General features: G+C 32.4%; 2 protein-coding genes across 3 annotated transcripts in view; one reads left to right on the top strand and one right to left on the bottom strand.

The window, feature by feature from the left end:
* MS3_00003861 (uncharacterized protein) overlaps positions 1-26,299 on the bottom strand; it is a 248,629-nt gene that overhangs the window by 169,684 nt on the left and 52,646 nt on the right. For both annotated transcript variants that reach the window (XM_051211722.1, XM_051211723.1), the window contains exons 7-10: positions 25,926-26,166; positions 23,979-24,407; positions 22,419-22,822; positions 20,912-21,545 (exon numbers count right to left, since the gene is read on the bottom strand). In XM_051211722.1, the coding sequence (XP_051071819.1) occupies positions 20,912-21,545; positions 22,419-22,822; positions 23,979-24,407; positions 25,926-26,166 (1,708 nt within the window). The remainder of the gene's footprint in view (positions 1-20,911; positions 21,546-22,418; positions 22,823-23,978; positions 24,408-25,925; positions 26,167-26,299) is intronic.
* Positions 397-8,961, top strand: CFDP2_16 (Craniofacial development protein 2). The gene is made up of 2 exons (XM_051211725.1): positions 397-1,765; positions 4,429-8,961. The coding sequence occupies exon 2, from the start codon at positions 6,686-6,688 to the stop codon at positions 7,328-7,330; it is 645 nt and encodes a 214-aa protein (XP_051071821.1). The 5' UTR covers positions 397-1,765; positions 4,429-6,685; the 3' UTR covers positions 7,331-8,961.

Raw genomic sequence — 26,299 nt, 5'->3', positions numbered from 1 at the left:
TTTAATGAACTTTAAACACTGATGTTAGTGCATTAGAATCAGAATCATTCACACTTATTTGTACCAGTCAACATTTTTAATGTAATACATTCATTAGTGTTATATGGGCAATAGTCATAATGGTTAAGTACTATCATGCATTTAGAAGCCATAATTGTTTTTCTTTTAATTGTTAAATTTCAAAAAACTGAAAATTTATTTCATATTTTTAAATTAACATTTTAGAAATTTTTCTCTATGTGTAAATATGTTTACATGACGGTAATCTATAATTTATCATTCTTATGAACCGTTCAATTAATTAACTAATTTGATATCACGATGAATTGGATTTCATTTCAGACACTTCATGGTTGTCAGTAGGAAATTGTGTTCAATGTGATTTTATACACTTGTAGTCAATAAGGAGTTAGGGAGATTTTCAACATCAAAGTATCATGCATTAGAAATTTGAATAAATACTACTAACATAAAGATATAGTTTAGATCGTTTGAGTTTTAAACGATATAAAATATTTATCTTTACTGAATCTTGATAGAGTAGTAGGTTACTTCTTGAATTAAGATCAAAGTAAAATAAAGACAGAAATTATTAGCGGTTCAAAGCTATTTGATTACAGAGTATCAGGTAATGTATGGGAGAAATTATACGCAAACCAACATGAACTAATCATCATAATTACTCGAAATCTCCCAAATGAACTAGTGAAAGACAGGTAATAACTAGTGAGTATTTAATTTTCTTATACACAATCTAGATTATTTAAAGGATTTAAAGAAGGAGATCAAGCTCTATAGAATATTGTTACAAAACTGTTGGATCGGTTGTTTAAAAACCAATATATAGGTTTGGATATGCTGATGCCAATTCACTGGAAGTAGTTGACAAAAAAATCCTGAGCCTGAGTTGACACTCGTCAGTAATGCGTATTTTCAATCTCGATGGAATTGATGATACCTGCAGGATTTGAACCCAGGCTACCCAGCTTTGTAATCTGAGATATTCGAACTTTTTCATAATTCTAACGTATCCAGAATTAAAATACAACAATATGGAAATAAATTTACTATGATTCTTTCATATGTCAATAGTTTACCAAAATTCCATATTTCACTAATATAACTCTTCACATTTAAAATATGATCTTTATATAGTGTATTTTATTTCAAATTATTTCGAATTACTATAAGAATGCAACAAATAATTGAAATGGAATATTTATTCACTTGAAAGATTTACCAAAAATATATTCATTTATTTAAGGCTACTACAACGAGTTGTAACATTACAATTACTAAGTAAGATGAGACTATAATTTATGAACGACCTTTGTGCAACGGTAAAATAACCTTGAAAATGTCCACTTACCAGGTTTAAATGGATGTTATATATTATGATTTATAATTGATGTTTAGGGTTAGGAATTAGATTCAACATTTTCATCGCGAACTGACAGATAAAATGTTAAAACGTTATTTGGCCAAATGTATGAATGAATTTCACGCCAAAATTCAAGACCTGTTATCTTATATCTGATTGGCTCGTCCATAAATTATAGTCCTGATCTTAGTAATTCAAAATAAAATTGATTTTGATGCCATTTCTTTATTGCAAAACCTATATGAGGATTTTTCACAATTCAATTTATTACTACCTATTCATTTATTTACTTGAAGTAATTTCGTTCTAAATGTATAATCAGATGTGTTTTGATGATTAATACTATTGTGTTCAAATTGTAGGCAGTTGATGAGGAACTGTGAGGTAAAATGAATTCATATTATTCTGTTACTTGCAATATCTTTGCGTTAGTCAAATTTATCAGTGGGAAAAATTATATGACATAACTCACCGTAAATTATCATACAAATATATAAAACGTTTAGTATAAAAACAATTACTAACTTAATTATTTAGTTAAAGGTTTAGGAGAAATTAGTTATTCTGATACAATGTACTCGTTACAGACTGATCTCATGCTGTGTGCCAGTTAAAGAAGGAGAACTAGACAATTATTTTTGTTTTATTATGGCAGCGCGAACCCGTGATGCGAACTAAGGATAGAACATAGGACGTTCGGGTCTTTCATAAGGCTCTTAACCATTAAAACCACTTCATCAGCTTCCAACAGTATAATTCTAACTTTAATCATTTCGCAAGATAAAGTGGAATGAATATCCAATCTCAATGGTGACAAGTGCTTTACTCCTTATATATCTGAACGCACTAGAACTTTAAAAATATTTTTAAATAATTCACTAGTGAATTAAATATTATGGTTTATCAGAAGGGGTTTTGTGTCGATTTTAGTAATTTCGTGGATTGGTTAAAATTAGACATTAACACCGTTGGATACCGGCTCATTAGTCTAATGGTTAAACGATTGCGCGCGAGACTGATAGGTCGTGGGTTCGAATGTCACAGAGGGGGGCGGGATCGTGGATGCGCACTGCTAAGGAGTCCCATACCAGGACGAAACGGCCGTCCAGTGCTTCCAGGTTTTCCATTGTGGTCTAGCTTCAATTGACTCATGATTTGAACTATTATGGTTTAATTGGAAGGGTTTTGTTTAGATTGGGGTAATTTGTAGTCGTTACAGAGGAAATACATACCAGCATGAAATAAATATCCGATGCTCTTTGGATTTAAATGATACGTCAACTGAGATCAATTTCTGATGAATACATTTTACAAATTCAATTGTTTACTAAATCATGAGTAGAAAGATTTGACGAAATACATTATAATAAACTGTCTATACACACGAAACTTTATGTGTATTTATACTTACATAGAAACAGAAATTGGAACAGACTTATATATATATATATATATATATATATATATATATATATATATATACTTGTTTATACACAAATAAGGCCAGATACACGCATACATTCACACAAGGTATACGAAAAACAATAATAATAAAAAACATTGATCGATATACATAAAATTCCGTTCATACTTTTATGTAAAATTCTATTTTATTAATTTTATAACCAATAAAGGAATTAAAATCATCAGAATAAATTAATTCTTTGTTTTCTTTTTTTTACTCATTTTTGTTGTTGTTGTCGTTATTATTATTTGCTGTTTCATTATTTCTGTCAATAAAATGTACTCCTAAGTGATAAATTTATTTTTTGGAATAAAGATAAAAAGATAAGAAAATAAACAAAGAAAAGAAAAACGAATCGTTTATTGTATTTAGATTGACATAATAAACTTGAAACTGATTTGATTTATATTGATTTATAGAAATTAGTTAATTTATTAATTAATGAACGTAATCTTATTTACTTTTAAAGAAGAAAGTAAATGCTACATCAAAAAAGACAATAAAAAATAACTTTACTAATTTACTGGCTGATTCATTTATCATATTTTATATAATTCATTTATCAACTACAAGTTTATTTAGTCGATTTTAATCTACATTTATTTACTTAGTCATATTTACTCTTGTGAAGCATTGGGAACTGACCTAATTTGTTCTGGTCCCTCCTTTTCAATTCTTGCTAAGTACTACTTTTTTTTGTGTCTGTCTCCGATTCCCGGCTTAATGTATTCCTTGGTTGGCCTTTTTTCCTTTTGCCTTAAGGATTTCAAGTTAGGGTTTGCTTTATGATGCACTTTAATGATTTCCGAAACGTATTTCCTTTACATCTCCAGTATCTCTCCTTAATTTCCTCTTCACTTGGAAGCTGATGATGTCTGGTCACACTGTATGTGTGTTAACTAATGGGTGATTGAACCATTGACTGAAAGCTGAGTTGTTTAATCATTAAAGTAGTAGCTTGTAATTGTTATGTGCTGCTGAAATAGACATCAAACTTCGTGGCTTTGTGTGTGGAAACCGGTACATAACAGCAAAACTTAAAATAACTCATCTCAGATAAATTACTCGAAATTGAACGTACTGATCAGTGACATTTCAACTAATACGAAGCCTAGGTTCAACGTTCTTTACCGGTTACCTACAACCACGTACCATCTTCAATATTTACTCTTGTCTACAATAATCCTACAAAAAGTATTTTCACCGAAACTTTCGAACACGTTGTATCAACTGATAAAAACCATTTCACTACAAAACCAATTGAATCGGTTACGAGAAAGTGATTCAGTCAGTTTTTGTTTATTTGAAATGACCGATAGCGTTTATGTCAAATGGTTAAAACATCACTATTTTGCCAACATAAAATGTTACCATCTTAACACTTCTTTGATAAGTGTTGTAACACGCTTTTATCTTTTAAATATTTTAAAAACGATAAATATTTGGTACAATTTAATGTACGTATATGAATGCATCGATGTACTGGTGATTAAATAAGAAACAAAAAAATCACTATGCCAACTCAGAAATTAATTGTGAATGTACTTGTACATACATTATTGTTCTTTATTTCTTTTTTTAGGAAAATAGTCATCGGAGCCCATCACAAAGCACGCATAACATGAATACTCGAAAAATCCGCACATCACATATAGTATATTGTAGATTATGGAAAAAATTGCCCAGTAACTATTGATCGAAAATGACAAATAAAATTTTAAAGAGGTCAAACATTCAGAACTATCTTATGAGTAATTACTGTCTATATTTTCATTATTTAATTACTAAGACCTCGGATTATTGTATTTCTCCATTGTCCTATTCAAATGCCCTAATTTAATCTATTTTAAGTAAACATTATTGACGAATACCAATTATTTCAGAACCTAGGTTTAAGGTGACATAACGACGATATTCAACCATGTAGATTGAAAATAATTATTTTCTAGTCTTGTATATGACTGATACAATGTTTATATTGTAGTAGGGATTGAAAATGTAATGCTAATCAATACATAGTTGAAATAAAGTGAAGAGGAAGGAAAACAGAGAGCACTTTGGAGTATGAAGAAGTATGTACAGGATAAATGAAGATGTCCAAATAATGTATGATTCTCATATTTGACAAAGGCACTGTGTAATTTACACTAAACAATCAACTTGTTTTACCCACTAGTGTTAGATATAATTACAAATATACATTTATTTCCATTCGGAGTTTGCATGTTGTTTTCTCTTCATTTATGAAGTCTCGAAAAGATGGACCTCATGACCTAACTTTATTAGTGTCAGGACTTATGTTTCTGTCAAATATCATGTGGGAAAATCGCCAATCACAGGATCAACTCCTATGACCTTGTTCATGGGTTAAATAATGGCACGTAAACCAGTACGAGCAGCCTTAAGTCAACTCTGAATCCATACGGGTCCGTGATATAGTAGCTTCTCGACTAACACAATCGGTCCAATCTAGAACACAAATATCAGCCTCGACCGCATGAATCATATATTTCAGATATACTTGGATTATATGCAAGCAGACCAGATCGCACCAAGCTATAAAATAAGGAATAGTAATTATGCAAGATCAAGCCAAATGAAGCTGAGAGTATTCACCATTCATCTGATCTTCTTCATATAAGAATAGTGTTTATTTGACCTATTATTAACAAAACGGTTATCCCAGAAAAATAAAAAGCAGATTTTATACCGTAGTTGAAGAACATCTCATAGATTAAAGTTAAACTACTTAGACTATTCGGAATAGAATTAAAGCACAAATATAAAAAATAAATTCTACACTATAATATATAGATTGTAGAACAAAAAAAAGGATAGACAGACCAAATATTACCGATAAAATAGAGTGACAAATATACTTGCGAAAAATAGATCAAGAAAGATCAATCGTTTCGCTTTTCACCATCATCTAGGTCAACTGGAATTTCATTGTATCGTTTCTCATTTTACTGCATGTGAACAGATGCTCGCATTCCTTTGACTAAGAAATTACTGAAAGCTTGGGTAGTTGACAGGCTCATTAATTCGATCAATCAACAATCATTGGCAACGTTAACCTTCACATTATCTGTCAAAAAGCAAAACGTCTATTCCAAAAGATATTCCAATTGAATAAGAGTAAAATATAACAGTTTCTCACAACTCATCACACTTAAAAGTTCTAGGACAAGCTAATAAAACAGTAGTGAAATGAATGGGATATGGCGTTAATCATTTTAGATGTGTAGTGTTTACAGTATTGTCTAAGAGGACAATGAAAACTTCATGGTTGAAGCGATCAGTTGGTCAGTCAATTTTAAACAATGAAGAACCTGACACAGGTAAATTGGTTAACGTTATCACGCTACATCAGAACAGTGAGATAAACTTATCAAGACAGGTACCAGAGTAGTAACTGGAGTAAAAATATCAGTAGTAGTAGAGAACGTTATCCGTTCATAATTTGATTCGAGACGAAGCAATGAACTCACTGAGCAAAAACTACGGACTCCAACTGGAGCCCCTCCGGGGGCCGCTGTCGGTCACAAGCCCTGATAAAGCAGGAGGGCTAAGCATGGGGTTAGCGATCCCATCCCGTAGAAAACTAACTCGCTAAAAGAGTGCTAACCGGAAATAATTATTCAAACCTTTTAAACTCTGCCCTGGGAGTCAGAAGGTCTTCATTTAGAAGTGTTATGACGCCTCATGATGAAAGCCGAGTTCCTTCGGAAGTCATGAGGACGATGCCCCTTCTGACAACCAGAGCAACCACTTATTTAGGTACATGGAATGCTCGTACAATATGAGGGACTGGGAGAGTCTTCCAAATCGCTACAGAAATGAGGAGATACAACCTGGAAGTGCTTGGAATCAGCAAAACACATTGGACACAAGTTGGACAACAACGACTAGCTTCAGGAGAGCTTCTGTTATACTCCGGCCATGAAGAAGAAAATGCACCACATACACAAGGATTTGCATTGATGCTGTCCAAACAAGCGCAAAATGCGCTTATAGGATGGGAATCTCATGGACCAAGGATCATCAAAGCCTCCTTCAAAACAAAGAAAGAGGACATTTCAATGAACGTCATCCAATGCTATGCGCCTACCAACGACTACAATGAAGACGCTAAAGATCAATTCTACAATAGGCTGCAGTCAATCGTTGAGAAGTGCCCAACAAAGGACCTGAACATTCTGATGGGAGATTTAAATGTCAAGGTTGGAATGGACAACACCGAATATGAAGACGTCATGGGAAGACACGGACTGGGAGAAAGGAACGAAAACGGTGAGAGATTTGCAAACCTATGTGCCCTCAATAAACTGGTCATAGGCGGCGCTGTATTCCCACATAAACACCATTCGCAAAACCACATGGACTTCACCGGATCACACTACGCAAAACCAAATCGACCATATCTGCATCAACAAAAAGTTCAGGAAGACGATGGAGGACGTGAGAACCAAGAGAGGAGCTGATATAGCATCAGATCATCACTTGCTCATCGCCAAGATGAAACTGAAACTCAAGAAGCTGTAGTGTCAGTTATTATGCCAAGCCCATATACCTTATTCTATCTTTCGGACATCCCATTTTATTCATTCTGCTTGAGCTATACTTTGACCTTGTTATTTATTCGCTTATCAATCTAGACTGTTTTTATATGAGCGTATATGTGTGTGCCCTTCTTATTCCATTAATCACATGTCTGTAGCTTTATTTTGTCTGACTATAAATATTGAGTAACGCTTGACAAAGATGGAGTTGGCTTCCCAGCCATCTTCCCTGCGCGTCATTTTGCTCTGTTCTATTACATTCACTTTACATACAAAATATATGTATTCAAAGGTCATTCTCGTTAATTGACTTATCTAAATTGCGTTATTGACTAACGTGATTTAAGTCGACTATGATATACGAGAATCAGCGATAACAAACATTTATACAATCTAAAAGGGAGTCAGATCCCCGGGCCCCATAAAGCACTGGACAACGGGACAGACAATATCACAATAGTTTAACACGGCTTTTCTTCGGGATACTGACAGACTCAACGAATTCAAGATAGTCCTCAGCAATAGATTCCAGGCAGTTCATGATCTACTCAATGGAGAGCAGCTGGAAAGGGATAAAAGAGGCGATCACTTCAACATGTTATGAGGTTCTGGATCGCAAGAAGCCCCATCACAAGGAATGGATCACTGTTGATACACTGGATAAGATTCAAGAAAGGAGGAACAAGAAGGCAGCAATCAATACCAGCTGAATAAGAGCAGAAAAAGCCAAGGCACAAGCTAAATACACAGAAGTAAACGAACAAGTGAAGAGGAGCATCAGAACCGACAAACGTAAATATGTGGAAGACTTAGCAATGACGGCGGAAAAGGCTGCAAGAGAAGGAAACATGAGAGAACTGTCCGACACGACAAAGAAACTGTCTGGAAATCACCGTTAAGCAGAACGACCAGTGAAAAGCAAGGAAAGCAAGGTAATCAACAACATTGAAGAACAACAAAACATGTGGGTAGAACACTTCGAAGTACTCTTGAATCGACCAACCGCACTGGACCTACCCAACATCAAAGTAGCACTCACGGACCTCCAAATCGATGTTGGCCCACCAACAATTGAAGAGATAAGCATGGCCATCAGACAAATCAAGAGTGGCAAAGCAGCAGGACCAGACACCATTCCAGCAGAGGCACTGAAAACAGACGTAGCAGTAACTACAGGGATACTCGACATTCTCTTCAGTAAGATTTGGGATGAGGAACAAGTACCAAAAGACTGGAAAGAAGGACTTCTGATCAAAATACCAAAGAAAGGCGATCTCAGCAAGTGTGGTAACTACAGGAGCATCACTCTTCTCTCAATACCGGGAAAAGTCTTCAACAGGATATTGTTAAACAGCATGAAGGACTGCGTAGATTCCCAACTTCGTGACCAATAGGCAGGATCCCGTAAGGATAGACCGTGTACATACCAACTCTACGAATCATTGTGGAACAATCAATTGAATGGAATTCATCACTCTACATCAACTTCATTGACTACGAGAAAGCATCTGACAGCATAGACAGAGCAACACTATGGAAGCTTCTTCGACACTACGGCATGCCTCAGAAGATAGTCAATATCATACAGATTTCCTATGATGCGAAATCGTGCATGGAGGACAGTTGACAAAGTCGTTCTAAGTGAAGACCTGTGTCAGGCAAGGTTGCTTACTCTCACCCTTTCTCTTTCTCCTGGTGATTGACTAGATTATGAAGACGTCAACATCTGGGAGAAAGCATGGTATACAGTGAATAGCTAGGATGCAGCTGAACGATCTAGACTTCGCAGATGATCTGGCCCACCTATCGCAAACGCAACAACAAATGCAGGAGAAGACGACCAGTGTAGCAGCAGTCTCAGCAGCAGTAGGTCTCAATATAGACAAAGTGAAAAGCAAGATTCTCCGATACAACACAGCATGCACCAATACAACCACATTTGACGGAGAAGATTCGAAAGATGTAAAAACCTTTACTTATCTGGGCAGTATAAATTAATGAACACGGTGGATCTGATGCAGATGTGAAGGCTCGGATCAGAAAAGCAAGAGCAGCATATTTACAACTGAAGAACATCTGAAACTCAAAACAACTGTCAACCAACACCTAGGTCAGAATTTTCAATACAAATGTCAAGACAGTTCTACTGTATGAGGCGGAAACCTGGAGAACTACGAAAGCCATCATCCAGAAGATGCAAGTGTTTATTGACAGTTGTCTATGTAAAGTACTTCGGATCCGTTGGCCAGACACTATTAGCAACAACCTACTGTGGGTCAGAACAAATCAGATCTCAGCGGAGGAAGAAATCAGGAAGAAACGCTGAAAGTGGACAGGACGCACATTGAAGAAAGCACTTAAGTGTGTCACAAAGCAAGCCCTCACATGAAATCCTGAAGGACAAAGGAGGAGAGGAAGACCAAAGAACACATTACACCGAAAAATGGAGACAGACATAAGAATGAACAACAATTGGATCGAACTAGAAAGGAAGGCCCAAGATAGAGTGGGATAGAGAATGCTGATCGGCGGCCTATGCTCCATTGGGAGTAACAGGCGTAAATAAGTAAAAACTATGAGGTGATTTTAAAATTACGGATCCAAACGATGACAAGTAGCGGGTGGGATTAAGACCGAATCTGAACCATGTCACCCACAGTTCCAAACCATTAATTGTAATAATTATGTGGGCCTCAGTGAGGTAGTATTCACCTACTAGCATATCCCATCACAATTATCTCGAAAAATCCAACACATAAAATTTTTTTTGTTTCGTTTCAAGTATACTATTCACCATTAAATAAGTAAGAAATTCACACAAACTATTGTAGTTTGGACCTATACAATATAAGTTTTATTGAACTAACTCATTTAAATTTAGATTTATGTATAACATGTGACGTTTGTAACTTATGCATCAAACTGTAAATAATGTTCTAATGACGTCTACTAAAACCAGAGAACTCAGTACATAAAGAACAGCGGTGATAAACGTATTCATTCTTAACACTATTACACATCATATCAATAAAACATATCTGTTTACTGATTGATTAATAAGTATGTATCATTTTTAAACAAAGGATGAGTAGTAAACTAATCGATGAAGTTGTATACCTGTCATATAAAATGTTTGGAACATTTGTTACACATTTTCAGTCAATGTTTACTTAAGAATATGAATTGGTGAAATAGGAGTTCTAGAATTCATCAGTGAAATTAAACTAATAAATAGTATCAGTGTTGTAAAATAACTGTATGTATACGCTACGTAGAGAACTTTGGAATTTCTAAATGACATTTTGGAACGACGTCGTTCTTAGATAACATGAATTGAAATTAGTGAGACTAATACAAATGCGAAGTTAAGCGAAGGGATCTCTTTTCAACGAATTTCTTATCAAGCTGTACAATCGTATATATATGAAAATTTTGTTTATGTAAAAGTACTAATTCCGTGAGGAAATGTGAACATTGTTAATAAAAAAGGTTATAATACTAGATTATGTAATACGAATAACAACAATAGATTTAGTGAATATAATAACATGATTAAAATGATTATAACCTTTTTTTATTAACAATGTTCACATTTCCTCACGGAATTAGTACTTTTACAAAAACAAAATTTTCATATATATACGATTGTACAGCTTGATAAGAAATTCGTTGAAAAGAGATCCCTTCGCTGAACTTCATGTTTTAATTTTAATACAAATGCGTTTACTGTTATTTTACATTTTGCTAATTATCTGTTCTCATTGTTTTTGTCGACTCACTGAGATTTTATCATATTTAAACGTTATAGAATTATGTCAGGTTTATTAATGTTTCAGTTACGTAATCAATATATCAGTGAGTTGTTTACAAGTTATCATGCTAATTATAAATGGCGGATAATCTTTATTAAGGATAGCCTAGTGGTCAATTGTGTACGAAAGCGAAATCTAGACAGTCAGCCAGTCATAAACAATGTGGAAATAATTACAAATATGCATCAGCTCAGGTTGTTGTACTTCGAATAAGCTTAGTAACAGGAAAGTGTGGGAATGAGAATTGCTGCAATGGGAATGTCAATGGAAAATATAGTTTGTACGAGTTGTGGAATGAAATACGAAGAATATTACATGGAAATTCAATATCTGATTAAAGATAAAGGGTGAATGTATTTATATTATTTAGATCAATCTACGGTTATATCACCTGAACTTTCCAAGCACTGATTACGATTATCTTAAGAACTATAACCAAGACTTCCACATCTCTCGAAATAACTGGTTCTATAAGACAACAACTTCATGGACTGACACACTATGATTACTGTGGCCACCCTTGATAATTTGCCAGTCTATTTGTGTGCTAGTCAGTAGTAAGTGGAGAGTATTTGTACGCGGCTCATATAATAACCAATATGGTTGATGAAGATTCAACTATAAACTAATCCAGAAAGAATCGTTGAACAGCATATTTAACTTCTGATAGGCAGGACACAGTACTTTGGCATTTAAAAAACAAAATTATTAACCTCAACTCCATAATGTATGAAAACTTAACCATAAAAGAATTTCTCTGGCCTGTATGAAAGCTAACAATAAGAAGTGACACAAAATGTTATCGTCAAATGAAAAAAATCCTTCCGGTAATCTAGGCTACATAGTGATATTCCAACTGAGATTATGAATTTCTCATGTCATAACCTAAGAAATTGTTTAATTTTCTCATATAAACTAGTCGATAACTTTACACTTAACATAATTATCATCGATGGCAGGCTAACTATTCAGATAATATTTATGTATTTTAATTGTCTAGCTTCATAAACAAAACAAAACAAACTAATTGCAATAATCAATAGTTTATTATATATATGTCGTAATTAAAAGATCACTTAATTAAAATTTAGTAACAGTTATTATGTAACGGTATAACTCGGGTATTTGCGCTTTAAATAACATCTTAAGATCATTACTGATATCTAATATAGTTCTTTTAAGGACTAGTGAGAGACAATTCTTTTTTCTGAACGTATTCATTTCTACCTCAGAATGTTATGTGATCTTATATTAAACAGATCATTTACTTACTACCATTATATAAACAAATACTGATACAACATGATTATATCTATGATAATGATCAAATTACATGCTTAAGTCAATATAATTTATAAAAGCATTGTATAATTGAGTTGAATGTTAGTATACGGTGAATGATCTATCACTAGCCGTTTTATGATAAACGAAATTACTAGATAGTGAGAGACTGATTCTGAAGTAAATAAATTATGGTAACTGTTCAACATGAATCCATTCGTGGCCACATGAAATACACAGATGGTTCTTTCAAGGTGTTAATAATTAAAATAACTTAACTATTGTTAGAATTTAAGTCGTATGAAAGTGATTTCACATTTGTGATCAAAGCTTTTAATGTTCTATTGATTATTTATTCATTACAATTAATTATGATACCAATTATTTCACTCTTCTCATAACTGATGAATTTTTTCTCTACATTGTACAGTTGATATTTCAGTGATGGTAGAAAAACGATGGCCTACTAAGAAAGTTACATGATATTGAACCGTATACTAACGGGTATAAAACTCATCCTATCAAAATTAGTTTGATCAACTGGGTAGTGTATAACTTTTGTGCAACAAATAATTTTCAGTGTCATCTAAATGAATCTATACATGGTTATTTGATGATGTGACTCATTTTCGAAGTACAAATATTTATACATTTCGTTAAGTCACAATTATGTGTGTGGAATATCAGTACTATTCGAATGCCTAAACCGAAGTAAATAGAGTGGAACTTAAATGTACGATCTTATGGTTTAAATCCAAAAGCTTAAGCCATTAAGCCAGGGTTTCACACTTAGCTATTTATTTACATTCATCTTAATCCAAGTGTCAAGTAATCGTATGTAGTGAATAACTGACATGAGTGTAATGAAGTAACATTGGTCATCTGCATACAAAAAAATTTCAGTTAAGAATATAAGTACTTTTCTCCTGACAGATCTTTATCAATGTATAGTCTTGTATTTATTCTTCTCATGTGTTATTTTTCATCTATGGCCAAATTTGATACTTGTCTATTGTCTTATAGTTGTCCTGGTCATATTTTAAGACTCATCAGGTGCCTCACACTAGTAAGATATTGGAAGATACTGCACAGCGCTAAATCTGATGACAAATCTATTAAACAGTTCAATCTCGAATATCAGTTCGTAAAGCAAACTGAATGGTAAATAAACTTTGACGTTTATTATCACAGACTAATTTCGGTTAGATGGCTACCAAAAACTAGGAAGCAGTGAAGATCTGTTTTGTCCTTGTCGGAGATTGAACCTAAGAAGTCCAGATTTGGCAGCTAACCCATAACCTTGAGACGAATGAGGCGGTATACACTGATTTAGATTTGTAACGTCAGTCAATCTGTTATATTACGTGACCATAATCTATTTCCATAGATGATGTGTTTCATATCCGATATGGATGAACTGTACAGGTCACGCCTCCTCACTAGTACTCCATTATTGATCTTTAGAAGTTAATTACTAGTAAATAGATGAAGAGTGTTGTTATGATTGTTAACTTTTCAGTTTTACATTACAGACTAATAACTAGATAATAAAGATTCGAATCTAATCAGATTGCACATTTAGTTTATGTAAAAGGATTCACTTTCAAATATAATCTGTTAATATATTACTTACTTTTTAAATTATATGTGTATATGTGATAAATTCCACTATTAATATCATTCGCCTTTTTTTTGTTTTAATAAAGATGTTTTTTTTAAAAAATCTAATAGGTCCACACTCAAGTTCAATATTAATTCAAAGTGGTGTATATTTCTAATTTTTAATCATTAAATACTTGTTTTAAACATTAAAACAAAAAATAAAATTTATTCAACAGTTTCCAATTTGTTCAATTATCAATGAATATATTGTTTTAAAATTTTGTGCTACCATCACATAAACATAGAAATTGAGTGAATGAAATAAATTCATACATTAAAGAAAAAGAAAAATCATTTGATGATAAATTGCAAAACATGGAAATTTATCACTTCATGTGCTTGTATAGGATTCTTTTCTTTAAATATTTTGTTTGTTTGTTTTTTGTTTAAAACAATATTTACGTCTTTTATACATCCACTAATAAAGAAAACTGGTTATCGGTAAACGTGAAATGCTATTTGAATATAGTTAAAATCTTTCTATGAAAAATACTATTCATTAAACAATCAATCATTATCGTCAGCATTAAACGATTGGTGCTGAAGAAGCATTGAATATAGACATATCAACTCATGTGTCTTGTATATAGACAAAAATACATATGCATATGCATATATATATATATATATATATATATATATATAGGTTATTGATTTGTGGTTCTCACATTATTTCGTATCAGAAATTTTACAGCTGATTCATCTATTGTTCATTTAGTTGTTGTGTCTCAGTAGAATAACATAAGAAAAACAAGCAAACAAATATACATATACACAAATTTTATGTGTTCATCACATTCTTAGCTTCTATATAAAAACATAGTAAGATAAATTATTACGTAATTTAGGTGCATATTAGCTTAATCTTACATTTTTTCAATAGAAATATGACATAAGTTAAGTACTAGGTTAAAGGTTATTTTTTCCGTATTAATGGAATTGAATAAATATTCTTTTGAAACTTGTATATACTAGATTATTTTGATGCGCAGTGAAAGTAGTCTTTGAAGTTAGACATTAACACCACTAGATGCCGGCTCATTGATCTAATGGTTATGTGCTCGCGCGCGAGACTGATAGGTCCTGGGTTCGAATGTCACGGAGAGGGGGCAGGATCGTGAATGCGCACTGCTGAGGAGTCCCATACAAGGAAAAAGTGACCGTCCAGTGCTTCCAGGTTTTCCATAGTGGTCTAGCTTTGATTGACTCATGATTTCAACTATTGAAATTACTAAAATCTCCACAAAACCCCTTCTGATAGTCAATAAACAATTAGATTAAAAAAATAACATTAGGGCTGGTCTGGTGCTTAATTTAATGGTTACTTACATTTAGATGTTAGTAGTATATATTCGTCGTTTAAAAAATAGGCCTTTGTAACTTTTAACGTTAAATTTCAAATGACATAACCCCAAAGACGACTAAGCGATTAGTATTTTCCGAGATTTTCTAACATGACATTGTTTTGAATGTTGATCGATCTATTTTGAACACTACAATGGAACTAAGCAACCGGAATTCAAAACACGTTGTGTTTGTATCCAGGTCAATGATGAGAAAATAACAGAAAGTAATCCTTGATCAACATAATTCGATCTAAATTTAAATTGTACGGTATTTGGCTTATCTGCATTTCAAACACTGAAACCGTATCAGCATAGAATTGTGGATATAATTGGGTTTTTATTGAGATCATAAACCAGTCAATGTTAGATCATTATTGAAAACCTGGAAGAATTGAATAACCGTTTCGTTCGAGTATGGCTTTCAGCAGTAGTGCACGTCTACGATCCTGAACGCACTACTCGAAGCCTAGACTTTCAGTCTCGCGTGAACATTTAACCTCTAGATCACCGAGCTGACAACCTACATCGTTAACGCCTAAATTCAACCATTCCACGATGTCGTGCGACCATCTTCCTAATCAGATGCTGTGACTGTTATATCCTAGTGAAGAAATAATTACGGATATCTTCTGAGAGCTATAAATGAACTATTATTATCCATACATTCTTATTGTATAACTATTCAGTAATTAGGTTGTGTATATCTAAATTTCTCTTATTATAAGCTTCATTTTGACCTATAATTTATTATGGTACGATTTACTGTTCTTAAGCTATGTTCAGTTTATTGACTACTGCCTCCCACGTTCACAGCCACATTTTGGCTTTATTGTGCATGAATGTTATTTTCTATTTTATGGTGCGTTGCGGTCTGTTTGTTTGGTACATAAACCCAGTATGTCTGAAACAAATGACTCGCATAGTGGAGTCTGTTGTTAGCATTCTGGACTCAGATGGACGGACTAGGCGAGCAACTGACCAATAGGACGCTAGGTTGATCATTGGTTTAGTACAGTAAAAGGATGAATAAGTCGTATTTTTATTGGCGAATATATTACGTGGTAACTAGAGGACCATAAAGACACAACAGTGACCAGTGAAGCTAATCCATGTCGAGTGTGAGGCTACTACCCACTGAAGACCATGGAAGATTTTCGAGCGAATTCGTGGATTGGTTGAAATTAAATAATAGCACCGTTTGATTCCAGCTCAATGATTTAGAGGTTAAATGTTCGCGCAAGACTGTAGGTTTTGGGTTTGAGTAATGCGTGTAGGATCGTGGAAGTGCACTGCTGAGGAGTTCCATACTGGGATAAATCTGCCGTTCAGTGCTTCCAGGTTTTCGCTAGTGGTTCATGATTTCAGTAAAAAATTGTAATTGTAATAGTTATAAGTTACTTAGAATCAAGGAAAGGAATTACGAGTTCTCTAAATAAATTCAGAAATGAATTAATCTACATAACATAACATAAATAAGGAGATCTTCGGATATTGGTTAATATGCTCAAAGTTTTTATGGAAGATTTCATTTTTTTCACGGTACTTTAAAAATGGTACCGTTAATGTCATCAAGTAAGCACTCTATTCTAAGTAGATTGTATATAAGGAGAAGGTCAACCCTATCGATAAACCGAAATCCCAGTCCTAATTCCTAACCTGAACCCCTAACGCTAATCCTATAACCAAGAACATCAATGTCATATAGACATACGGTTGAATTTATGTATCAATTTTCATGTAAAATCCGTGTATCTTAGTTCTATAATTACTTTCCAATTAAACTATTCATTCTCAATGACTGTTTTCCGATTGGCTAAAAATAAGATAACATTTCGTCAGGATTATTTGAAAAATCGCTCAACTCCACCCTGTCCTATAGACTGTTTTAATGATTTTATCTACAACATTGAATGATGGGTATTCGGTTTTTTTAAAGAAACTCAATTTATTATGTCTACTGAATCAATTTTATTGACTGGTGTCACTCTGAGACAAGAATAGTTTAATAAGCAACATTATTTTTGCTTTACGTACTACTGACAGTTGTTTAATATTTAATTAGTAAAATTTAAACTGATCTAAACACACTGGATAATAATTATACAAGTCATGTTGATACTTCATATAATAGACTTCGATAAATGGATTACAACTTGACTTGTGCATATAACCATAACAACACTGGTATGTAGCATATCCAGATTTCTACTTAATTTTTTTTACTTTGGATTCAACCATTATGAAGGCGGAACATAAATTACAAGAGTTATGACTAAGTGGTTATGACTTTGATCTTTCAACCAACAAAAAATTGGGTTTGAACCTCTCTCTGTCTAATATAGCTTAAGGAATTGAGTAGTATTATTGCTCTTCATACAGAAAAGTTTTGTTGAAAAATTGAGTACGCAAATCTGTACTTGGTAAATGTGTAACATTTAAGTTCAAAAGAAATATAGGTGCTAAATAATAATAAATGAATAAACCACTAGCTTCTTCCGAAGATGAATCGAAGGAAAACAGCCTCTTTTCAAGATAAACTACTCAAACTCCTGTGTATGTCTAAGCAAGAATAGATGTTAAATAGAAATGGTTGTACAACTACTCAATATTTACAATAAAATCAAAGGTACCAAGGGTTTGTTTAGAAAGGAACACACTAAGTAAAAAATAAGTAAAAAAAGCAACCCATCTTGACTATAATATTTTTCAGTAGTATGTACGTTTGTTGTGAGGATAGTTAGAAACTAACTTAAGAGGACATATAAAATAATTTTAGGCATACAATTTAAAGTTTCCGAAGGCTTTTGAAATAACCTTTCGAAAGAAATTCAATACTACAATAGTGACACTATAAATATGGATTATTTAATGTTTATTTCTACTTGACAAATAACTTTGCTAAATTATCATTATGTCTTAAAAAAATTATTTCTTTTGTTATAATTAAACTAAAAGAGAATTATTATCAGAATGAGGATTTGTGGAGATTGTAGTAATTTTAATGGTTAAACTCATCAGTCAATCTAAGCTAGACAACCATTGAAAACATAGAACCACTCGACGACATGCGGGATCCTGAATGCGCACTGCTGAGACGTCCCATACTAGGACTAAATAGCCATCCACCGCTTCAAGGTTTTCAATGGTGGTCTAGCTCAGATCGACTCATGAATTCAACTATTAAAAGAAAATTGCTTCAAATAGGTTTGTATTAACTTTTAGCTTAAGTAAACTATTGGATGAATGTAACTACACTTGATAATTTTGTATATAAATCCAGTGAATTGTTTCTCTAGAAAGTATTATCTTTTATTTGACAAATTCTTATTTGTATCACAAGGGGTTTTATGGAGATTGTAGTAATTTCAATAGTTGAGATCATGAGTCAATTGTAGCTAGACCACTATGGAAACTTGGAGGCATTGGACGGCTGTTTTGTCCTACTGTGGGACTCCTCAACATTGCACTTCCACGACCCCGCCTCGCGGGATTCGAACCCATTATCTAGCTGTCACATTTGATTTTTTCATTGTTTCCAGATAATATATTTCAGTAGTAATCCATTACGTAATTAAATAATAACTTTCAGTATGAATTGTTACCAGTTAAGAAAATCTGAATTCTATACTCGCATGATATTGGGACTTACAGACATAGAAATATATATGCACAAACTTTTTGTCTTGATAAAGATGAATATGAGAAGTTTAATAATATACACTGGGTATTTTAATCTCTCTCATATCATCAGTATATACATATTGATAAACGAATAATAATAACAATAATAATATATCCAGATATTTATCTACGTCAAACATAAACATACATCATAGTAAAAATGAGAAGTATTAATATGATTTCCAAAAGTTCTAAATTCGTTGGAATAAAAGTATTAAGCATGTTTTACTTGATTAAATCATCATCAACAAAATATCATACGGATTTTCGTTATTTTTATAAAGCAAATACAATAAACATTGTAGGATGAAGTGAATTCACTCTACTTTATATGCTCTAAATCTTTTACATACTGATTTATATAAATAAATATGATTTTGTGTCGAACATGTATGAAGTCATTAAATACATTGATGAAAAGTAATTATAGTTATAATAATTAGCTTAAATATTCATACAAGTATTACACCTCACCTACACTTGAATCTGTTTATGTTTAATTTTGTTAAACCTTTAAATTAACTTATTTAACAGATAGTTTCATGTGAACAGTGATGATTTGTCTACATCTTTGTATTATTATTATTATTATTATTATTATTATTATTATGTCTGTATGATCATGTGTGCTTGGTCATGTGCAACACCTACTCACACATCTCTCTCACTGAGCTAAACGTTAGTTGCTTAAATTCACTTTATGTGCTTGTGACTTAGTAATTTGTGCTATACAATAATAAACTGTCGCCAACACTTCATGTTGTCTTCGGAAATTTATACACCATTTGGAGTTATTTAATAGCGGTTATCAGGACAAGTGATATAAGAAGCCTTGGAAATTATCCCGAAGCTAATCCACTACACAAGTTCAGTTTATAGATGGATGGAATGAGTGAATAAGAAGCCATGACGTAATCGAGTACAAGAAACAAGTATGATAATAAGTAATAACAACCCATACTAAAAAATTTTCACTAGTGAATTTAATGATTGTGAGAACCTTACATTTAAATAAATTTTTATTTATCCATATAAATCAGTGCATGTGCGGCAGATTCAGGAAAGATGAAACGAAAATCAGTTACTTCATCCTAGTGTTTCTTGTTCCAATTAAACAAAAGTTTATCAAAGGAACCAATTGCATGAAACCATACTTTCATTTTGTTCTCCAAGTTATATGAGACTTAGTAAAAACGAAGAGAAGCTCAGGGAGAAATGGTCATGTGAAAAGACTGGAATAAAAATTGGCATTTGAAGTCATTCGTCAGTAACTTATAAGGTCTTCTTCATCAGATTTTTGTTCATACTGTCTTATGGTTGAAACAGTCTTATTGGATAATCCATTCTGTTAGTGAACAGATTCTCACTAATCACTTAGTTACTTCTTTTAATTGTAATATTCAATTACTTGAAAATTTATGTAAATAGTGGTAGTTTGCCTAAATATTAGTTTTCTGTAGTCACAGGTCAATTATTTGCCTCTTGATAATTCTTAGCTCAAGGTGATGTAAGGTTCTGAAGTGAAGTAGGGATAGAGAAAGTCATCTTATTTGTTGTCGACCAGGAACAAAATCCATTTCAATTATCGTATTTAATTCCTCTCGGCCATATCAATATATTTTCCATTTTTCGTTCACTTGATGAACTAAATATCACAATAGTCTTGCTATTTTTTGTTGTTGAATAAATCAATACAAACTTTGAAAATTACACAAACTTACATCTATGGCTTCCATTTCTGCATCATTTTGATTTAAAACCATTTGTTGTAAACTATCACGATTTAAATTATCTTTTGATACAGTAATTCGTTCCATACTATCCTGTGTTTGCATAACTGAACTGCCACTGGATCCAGCTCTTTCAAGTAACTTATAGTTAGTTAATTTTTGTTCATTCAATTCCATATCATTACCAAATGAACTATGTCGTGAATGTGAAATTGTTAATATATTATTTGAATGATGATTTGGTACTGATGGGATTAAATTTGCAACTGTTTTAGTCACTTCATCTGTACGCTCATCTAACCAATCAGATAATACATTTGCTTCTTCTTCGAAATGTCTCCAAAATAGTAAAACATTTTGTAAACATGCATAACGTGTATTTACCCAACTAACCAAACGACTCCAACGAGTAGCTAATTCAGCAATTACATTTTCTATACCACGTTCATTCATATAATTATCTTCATTATCTATTGCTTTTTGTGGAACAACAGTTATGAAATTATCTAAACGTTCTGCTAATGCTTCACCAGATTCAATTAATTGTTCTAAACATCGATTTGCTTCTAACTGCTTTTTAATATCAGCAATTGACGGACCAATTTGTTGATTCAGTTGAACAGTTCTAAATGTGCATTTTTTGGTACAAAAAAGTATTATGGTGAAAATTTACAACTAACATCCACTTGCATAAATCAATTCTGATCAAAAATTTATTCAACGAAATTAAAGTTGTATTCCTTTACCTACTCACAAAGATACCAGTAGTTTGCTAACCGTTTAATGGAAAACGAGGGTTGGTTTCAGTTTTATATGATGACAATCAGCCCATTACTGAAAACTGTATTTGGAAAAACATGATTTTATTCGTGTTTTGAAAACGCATATGAATTAGCATTTCTAGTAGTAGTAGTAGTAGTAGTAGTAGTAGTAGTAGTAGTAGTAGTAGTAGTAGTAGTAGTAGTAGTCGTAGTAGTAGTAGTAGTAGTAATAGTAGTAGTAGTAGTAGTAGTATTAATATTAGTAGTCTCTCAAATTTTAATTATGCAAAAGTATGGAAAACGATTGAAAATCTCATGTAATTACATATAGTTCAAAAACGAGGGAAAACGTATCCTACTATAGAGGACCTCAGAAAAAGCTTTAAATATATGGAGTATTCTAAATCGGCCATTAGAATCTCGTTCAGTCCAATCAAGTTTATATTACAATTAGAAATGTATGACGCTACATTATCAATGAATGAAAGTAGTTTTTTGGAATAATAACTCGCTTCTTATTAATTTTACGTCGAAACTTCATGTCTATTACAATCCTAGTAAATTGTAATGATATTTTAATATTCTAGTCTTTCATCATTTTATTTTTAACATAAGGTCAACTCATATCTATAGATATGTAACTATGGCTATCCAAGAATTATATTTGAATGGGGCCTTTCACGCTTTATCACATTAGTGATTTTAAACATTTTATCAAAATAAAGGAACAAACTTACTGCTCATTTTCCAATTTATCTAATTGTATACGTATAGCACTTAAAAGCATAGTTTGTCGTCTAAGTAAACTTCCTGTTATACGTTTACCTACAGCAGTATTTAAACGACATAGATTATTCCATCTTGTTGCTAATAATACAGTTTGTCGTTGAATAACAGAAGGATCTAATTCACGAAGTTTTTGCTGTATAGTTATTTGTCTTTGTCTTTCCTCCATATTCTCAGAACTCTCTTCATCGCTAGCATCAACACCAGTTTGAACACTGTTTGATTCCTTTTGACTTAACATTTCATTATTTTTCAGAATATTATCTAAGTTTTCATGTGTTTTTATTAAATGGTTACCAAGACGTAGACAGCGCCCAACAGCCATTTGACGGCGTGATAAGTGAGCAGTTAAATCCTAATTTAATTTTATTGATTATTAGAAGAGAAAAGAGAAAAAAATGGCCATTAAATAAAGTATTTAAAGACAACTACGAAACAAGAGAAAAAGAGAAATTACTATAGTTCCACCGCAGAAATATTAATGTTTGCAAAAATCAATGAACTAACGTCACAATTCATTGTATAACGTGAAATGTTTCCATCATTCAACTGTGATGTAGTTAGGCTTAACACTGAGGACTACTGAATGGTTTTCGTGTATATATGACATAATAGACTAATGAATGGCGTAAACAAATAGTAGTTACACATAATTTTACAGTAGATAATCAATTTTGATAAGGGTAGCAACCAAAACAATTACGACTTTCAACTATAGTCTACATTTATGTTCGTTGTCGTAGCTTTTGTTCACGATTCTTAGGTTCAATAGCTTTTGCTAGAAGGAATTCCACATACTACAAAACTATAGAATTAAAATCATCACAGTTAAGTCTTTGTTTCACTATTTGAAAACAATTTCTCACCATCAAGTCTGAATATCCTGAAATAAACCCATTTCAAGTAATATCCAGGATCTTTAAACGGAAAAAAAATCAATATTGAAATATATTTTGTAGAGCTTCATGAACTTAAGGTTTCTTGTCAACATTTTTCAATGTGAGAAGACTACAAAATGGACTAGATAGAGAATAATCACTAGTAATCCCATGTCTAAACTCTGCCCCTAGTATAATTTTGAGTGATTCTTCTGTTTATACATTATGGCCACTAAGCTAAACCACTGAATATTAATATTCAATACATTTGATTATCACAAAGAATATCCTGATACGGATTTCATGCTTAGTTGAATTGCTTATCTGTAGGGACGAACTGACGATCTTCAGAAGACCTGAACCTGGGTCAACCAAATATCATTTATAAACTTCATTATTCAGTTATTTAATCCATAAGTAATGGCCTAAATTATAAAAATTACTTCACTGGTGGATTATTCTATAATAGCTAATAGCAAGTTATTTAATTTCAGTTGCCAATAGGGTTTTCTATTTGACTTCTTTTGTGAGCACAAAATTAAAAATGGTTTAATAGCGTATACTAATAACCAGTCACAGAAAACCCTAAAAACACGCGCACAATCAGACGAATAGAAACTTTTTAAAGCTTACCTCATGTGTTTCAAACTTATCTCTGGCTTCATCAATGTTTTTTAAAATTGCTGCATGCATTAGTGTTGTTTCGTTTGAGTTGGCTCTTTGAAGACGCAGAATGAAATTTTTATCTTCTTCATTAGGCACTGATTGTAACTGATCATTTTTAGTCATTGTATAATTGTTACTCGTAAAATTACGCTGATCCTCTTGTAGATCGTTTTGCCCAAATTGTTCTTCCATAGCCAATAACCATGCTAATGTTGTTTCAATTACTGTACCAAAATGATCAGGATCAGGTAGACGATTTATATCACCAGTTTCGTCATCTGAATCAACTTCAACTTCATCATCAAGCCAAGAAGTTTCCGACGTACTACATGTTGATGTCGGTGAACATCGACTTTCAACTATAACATTTGGTTCTTCATTTGACTGTCCATGAATCTAAATATTTTTAAAGTTTCAGATTAAAAAAAATCGAACTGACTTTATTCAATCAGAGGATAATAACAGAAGATAAAATAACACTTGGTTAGTCAAAGTCAGTAGTACTAGAGATTTTGGGGCTACCTAAATGAGACATTGATAGCTAGATTTAAGGAGGGAATTTCGTGAGAATGAGAGTAACTTGGCTATTTGTATCTGATCAAAGCTAAATTCGTATTTATATTTCGTCATCTTACCTGCATATTAAGAAAAATAAGATCGTGAGGAGTAACTGTTTCAAATCAAGTTAATAGTAATAGGGTTTTTGTAGCTACATCTGTACTTCAATGAAACAATGATTCAAAGATAAATAACTCAAAATCTTTCATGATGTGCGTTTTCCCTCTTCTTCATACACAGCCACACCATTTCTACAACAATAAACTAGATCACGTAACGTTTCTAACATTCAGATGTTTCAGTAATGCGAACTAAATGAAAGGTAGATTGTTCTACTTTTCTTTATGAAGTTTTAAATATTTATCATATTGAATTCCTTGTGTTGAACAAAAACTATGTAAGTCTAGAAAATTAATGTTTCACTGACAAATGTTCTTTTAGAAACGTCATATCTAATATTTAGTTAAAAACTATAGACGACATATTTCTTTCGGTATTAAAATCTAATACCCCATTATAAATTTTCGAGAAATCTGAATAGGATTATTTGATTTTTTTATAATTGAAGTCAAGAACGTACATTATTATTTATAAACTGAACCCATAAGTTCACTTGCTTGCCTTAACAAAAGAAATTGACGAATATTTATTTCAGTTCTTATGTTGATAATGATTGGTGTGAAATTGATTTTATTTATATCATTTTACTAGCATTGAATCTGCTTTCTCAAGGTTAAAATAGGTCCTGGGTTCGAATCCCGCGGGGTGCGTCGTGGATGCGCACTGTTGAGGAGTCCGTCAATAGAACGAAACGGCCGTCCAGTGCTTCCAGGTCTAGCTTTAATTGACTCATGATCTCAACTACTGAAGTTAAAATATTTGTTTTTTAAATTTATATTTCTTTTACTGAAATTTTCAGTCTACCATGTTAATTTTAAGTTGATAATTCTCTCTAATTTGGACTTTGGTTTGAAAAATATTTTGCAAAATATTTTTATATATGTCAGATTATTCTACGGCATTAGGAATTAACTTGATTTGGAATTATTAATGCTCTAGTTGATGAATGAGTTCTGTTGAATATCATTCTGTATCATCTGAATCTGGAAAATATGAACTATTCGATAAAAAATGTTCTTCAAAAATAAAAAAAATATTCACAATCTATCTAATTAAATCAACAAATAACTAAACTAAAGACATGTCAAATTAATAGTAATCTGATTGTTCTTGTATATATTGTCTTTTTTCATTGATTCGAAAAAAGAATGATAAGCAATCTAACGAGAAAACCTGTACAGTATCATAACATCAGTTTTGAAAAAAAACACATTTGTAACACGGTAAACAACTTACCATGGCTGCTGTTTGTATTTCTAGAATACCTCTAGAACGACGCTTTCTATCTCTTTCAACCGCTTTACGTAATTCTAAGAGATAAACAGCAGTCGATCTAGCATCAATATTCTCATGACGCATATCCACCGGTTCTAGTAGTCTTGGAGTGGCAAATTCAGCTGTTGCTAAATGAAATGCAAGTGATAAATTTTGATTGGGTGTTTTTTCTAATCGAGATTCGAACGTAAACAATTCTGATCTATAAAAATTAATGATTAAAAGGGGAAAAAGTTTTAAAAAAAGGTTATAGCAAAGATGAAAACAAAACAGTTAGTTCCTTTCATAGACGATAGCCATCTATGTATCATGAATTGACTTCAGTTGGAAATATA

Source organism: Schistosoma haematobium, chromosome ZW, assembly GCF_000699445.3.
Source record: "Schistosoma haematobium chromosome ZW, whole genome shotgun sequence".
In the NCBI taxonomy this organism is placed as follows: Eukaryota; Metazoa; Platyhelminthes; class Trematoda; order Strigeidida; family Schistosomatidae; genus Schistosoma; species Schistosoma haematobium.
This window is presented reverse-complemented; position numbering and strand designations above follow the sequence as displayed.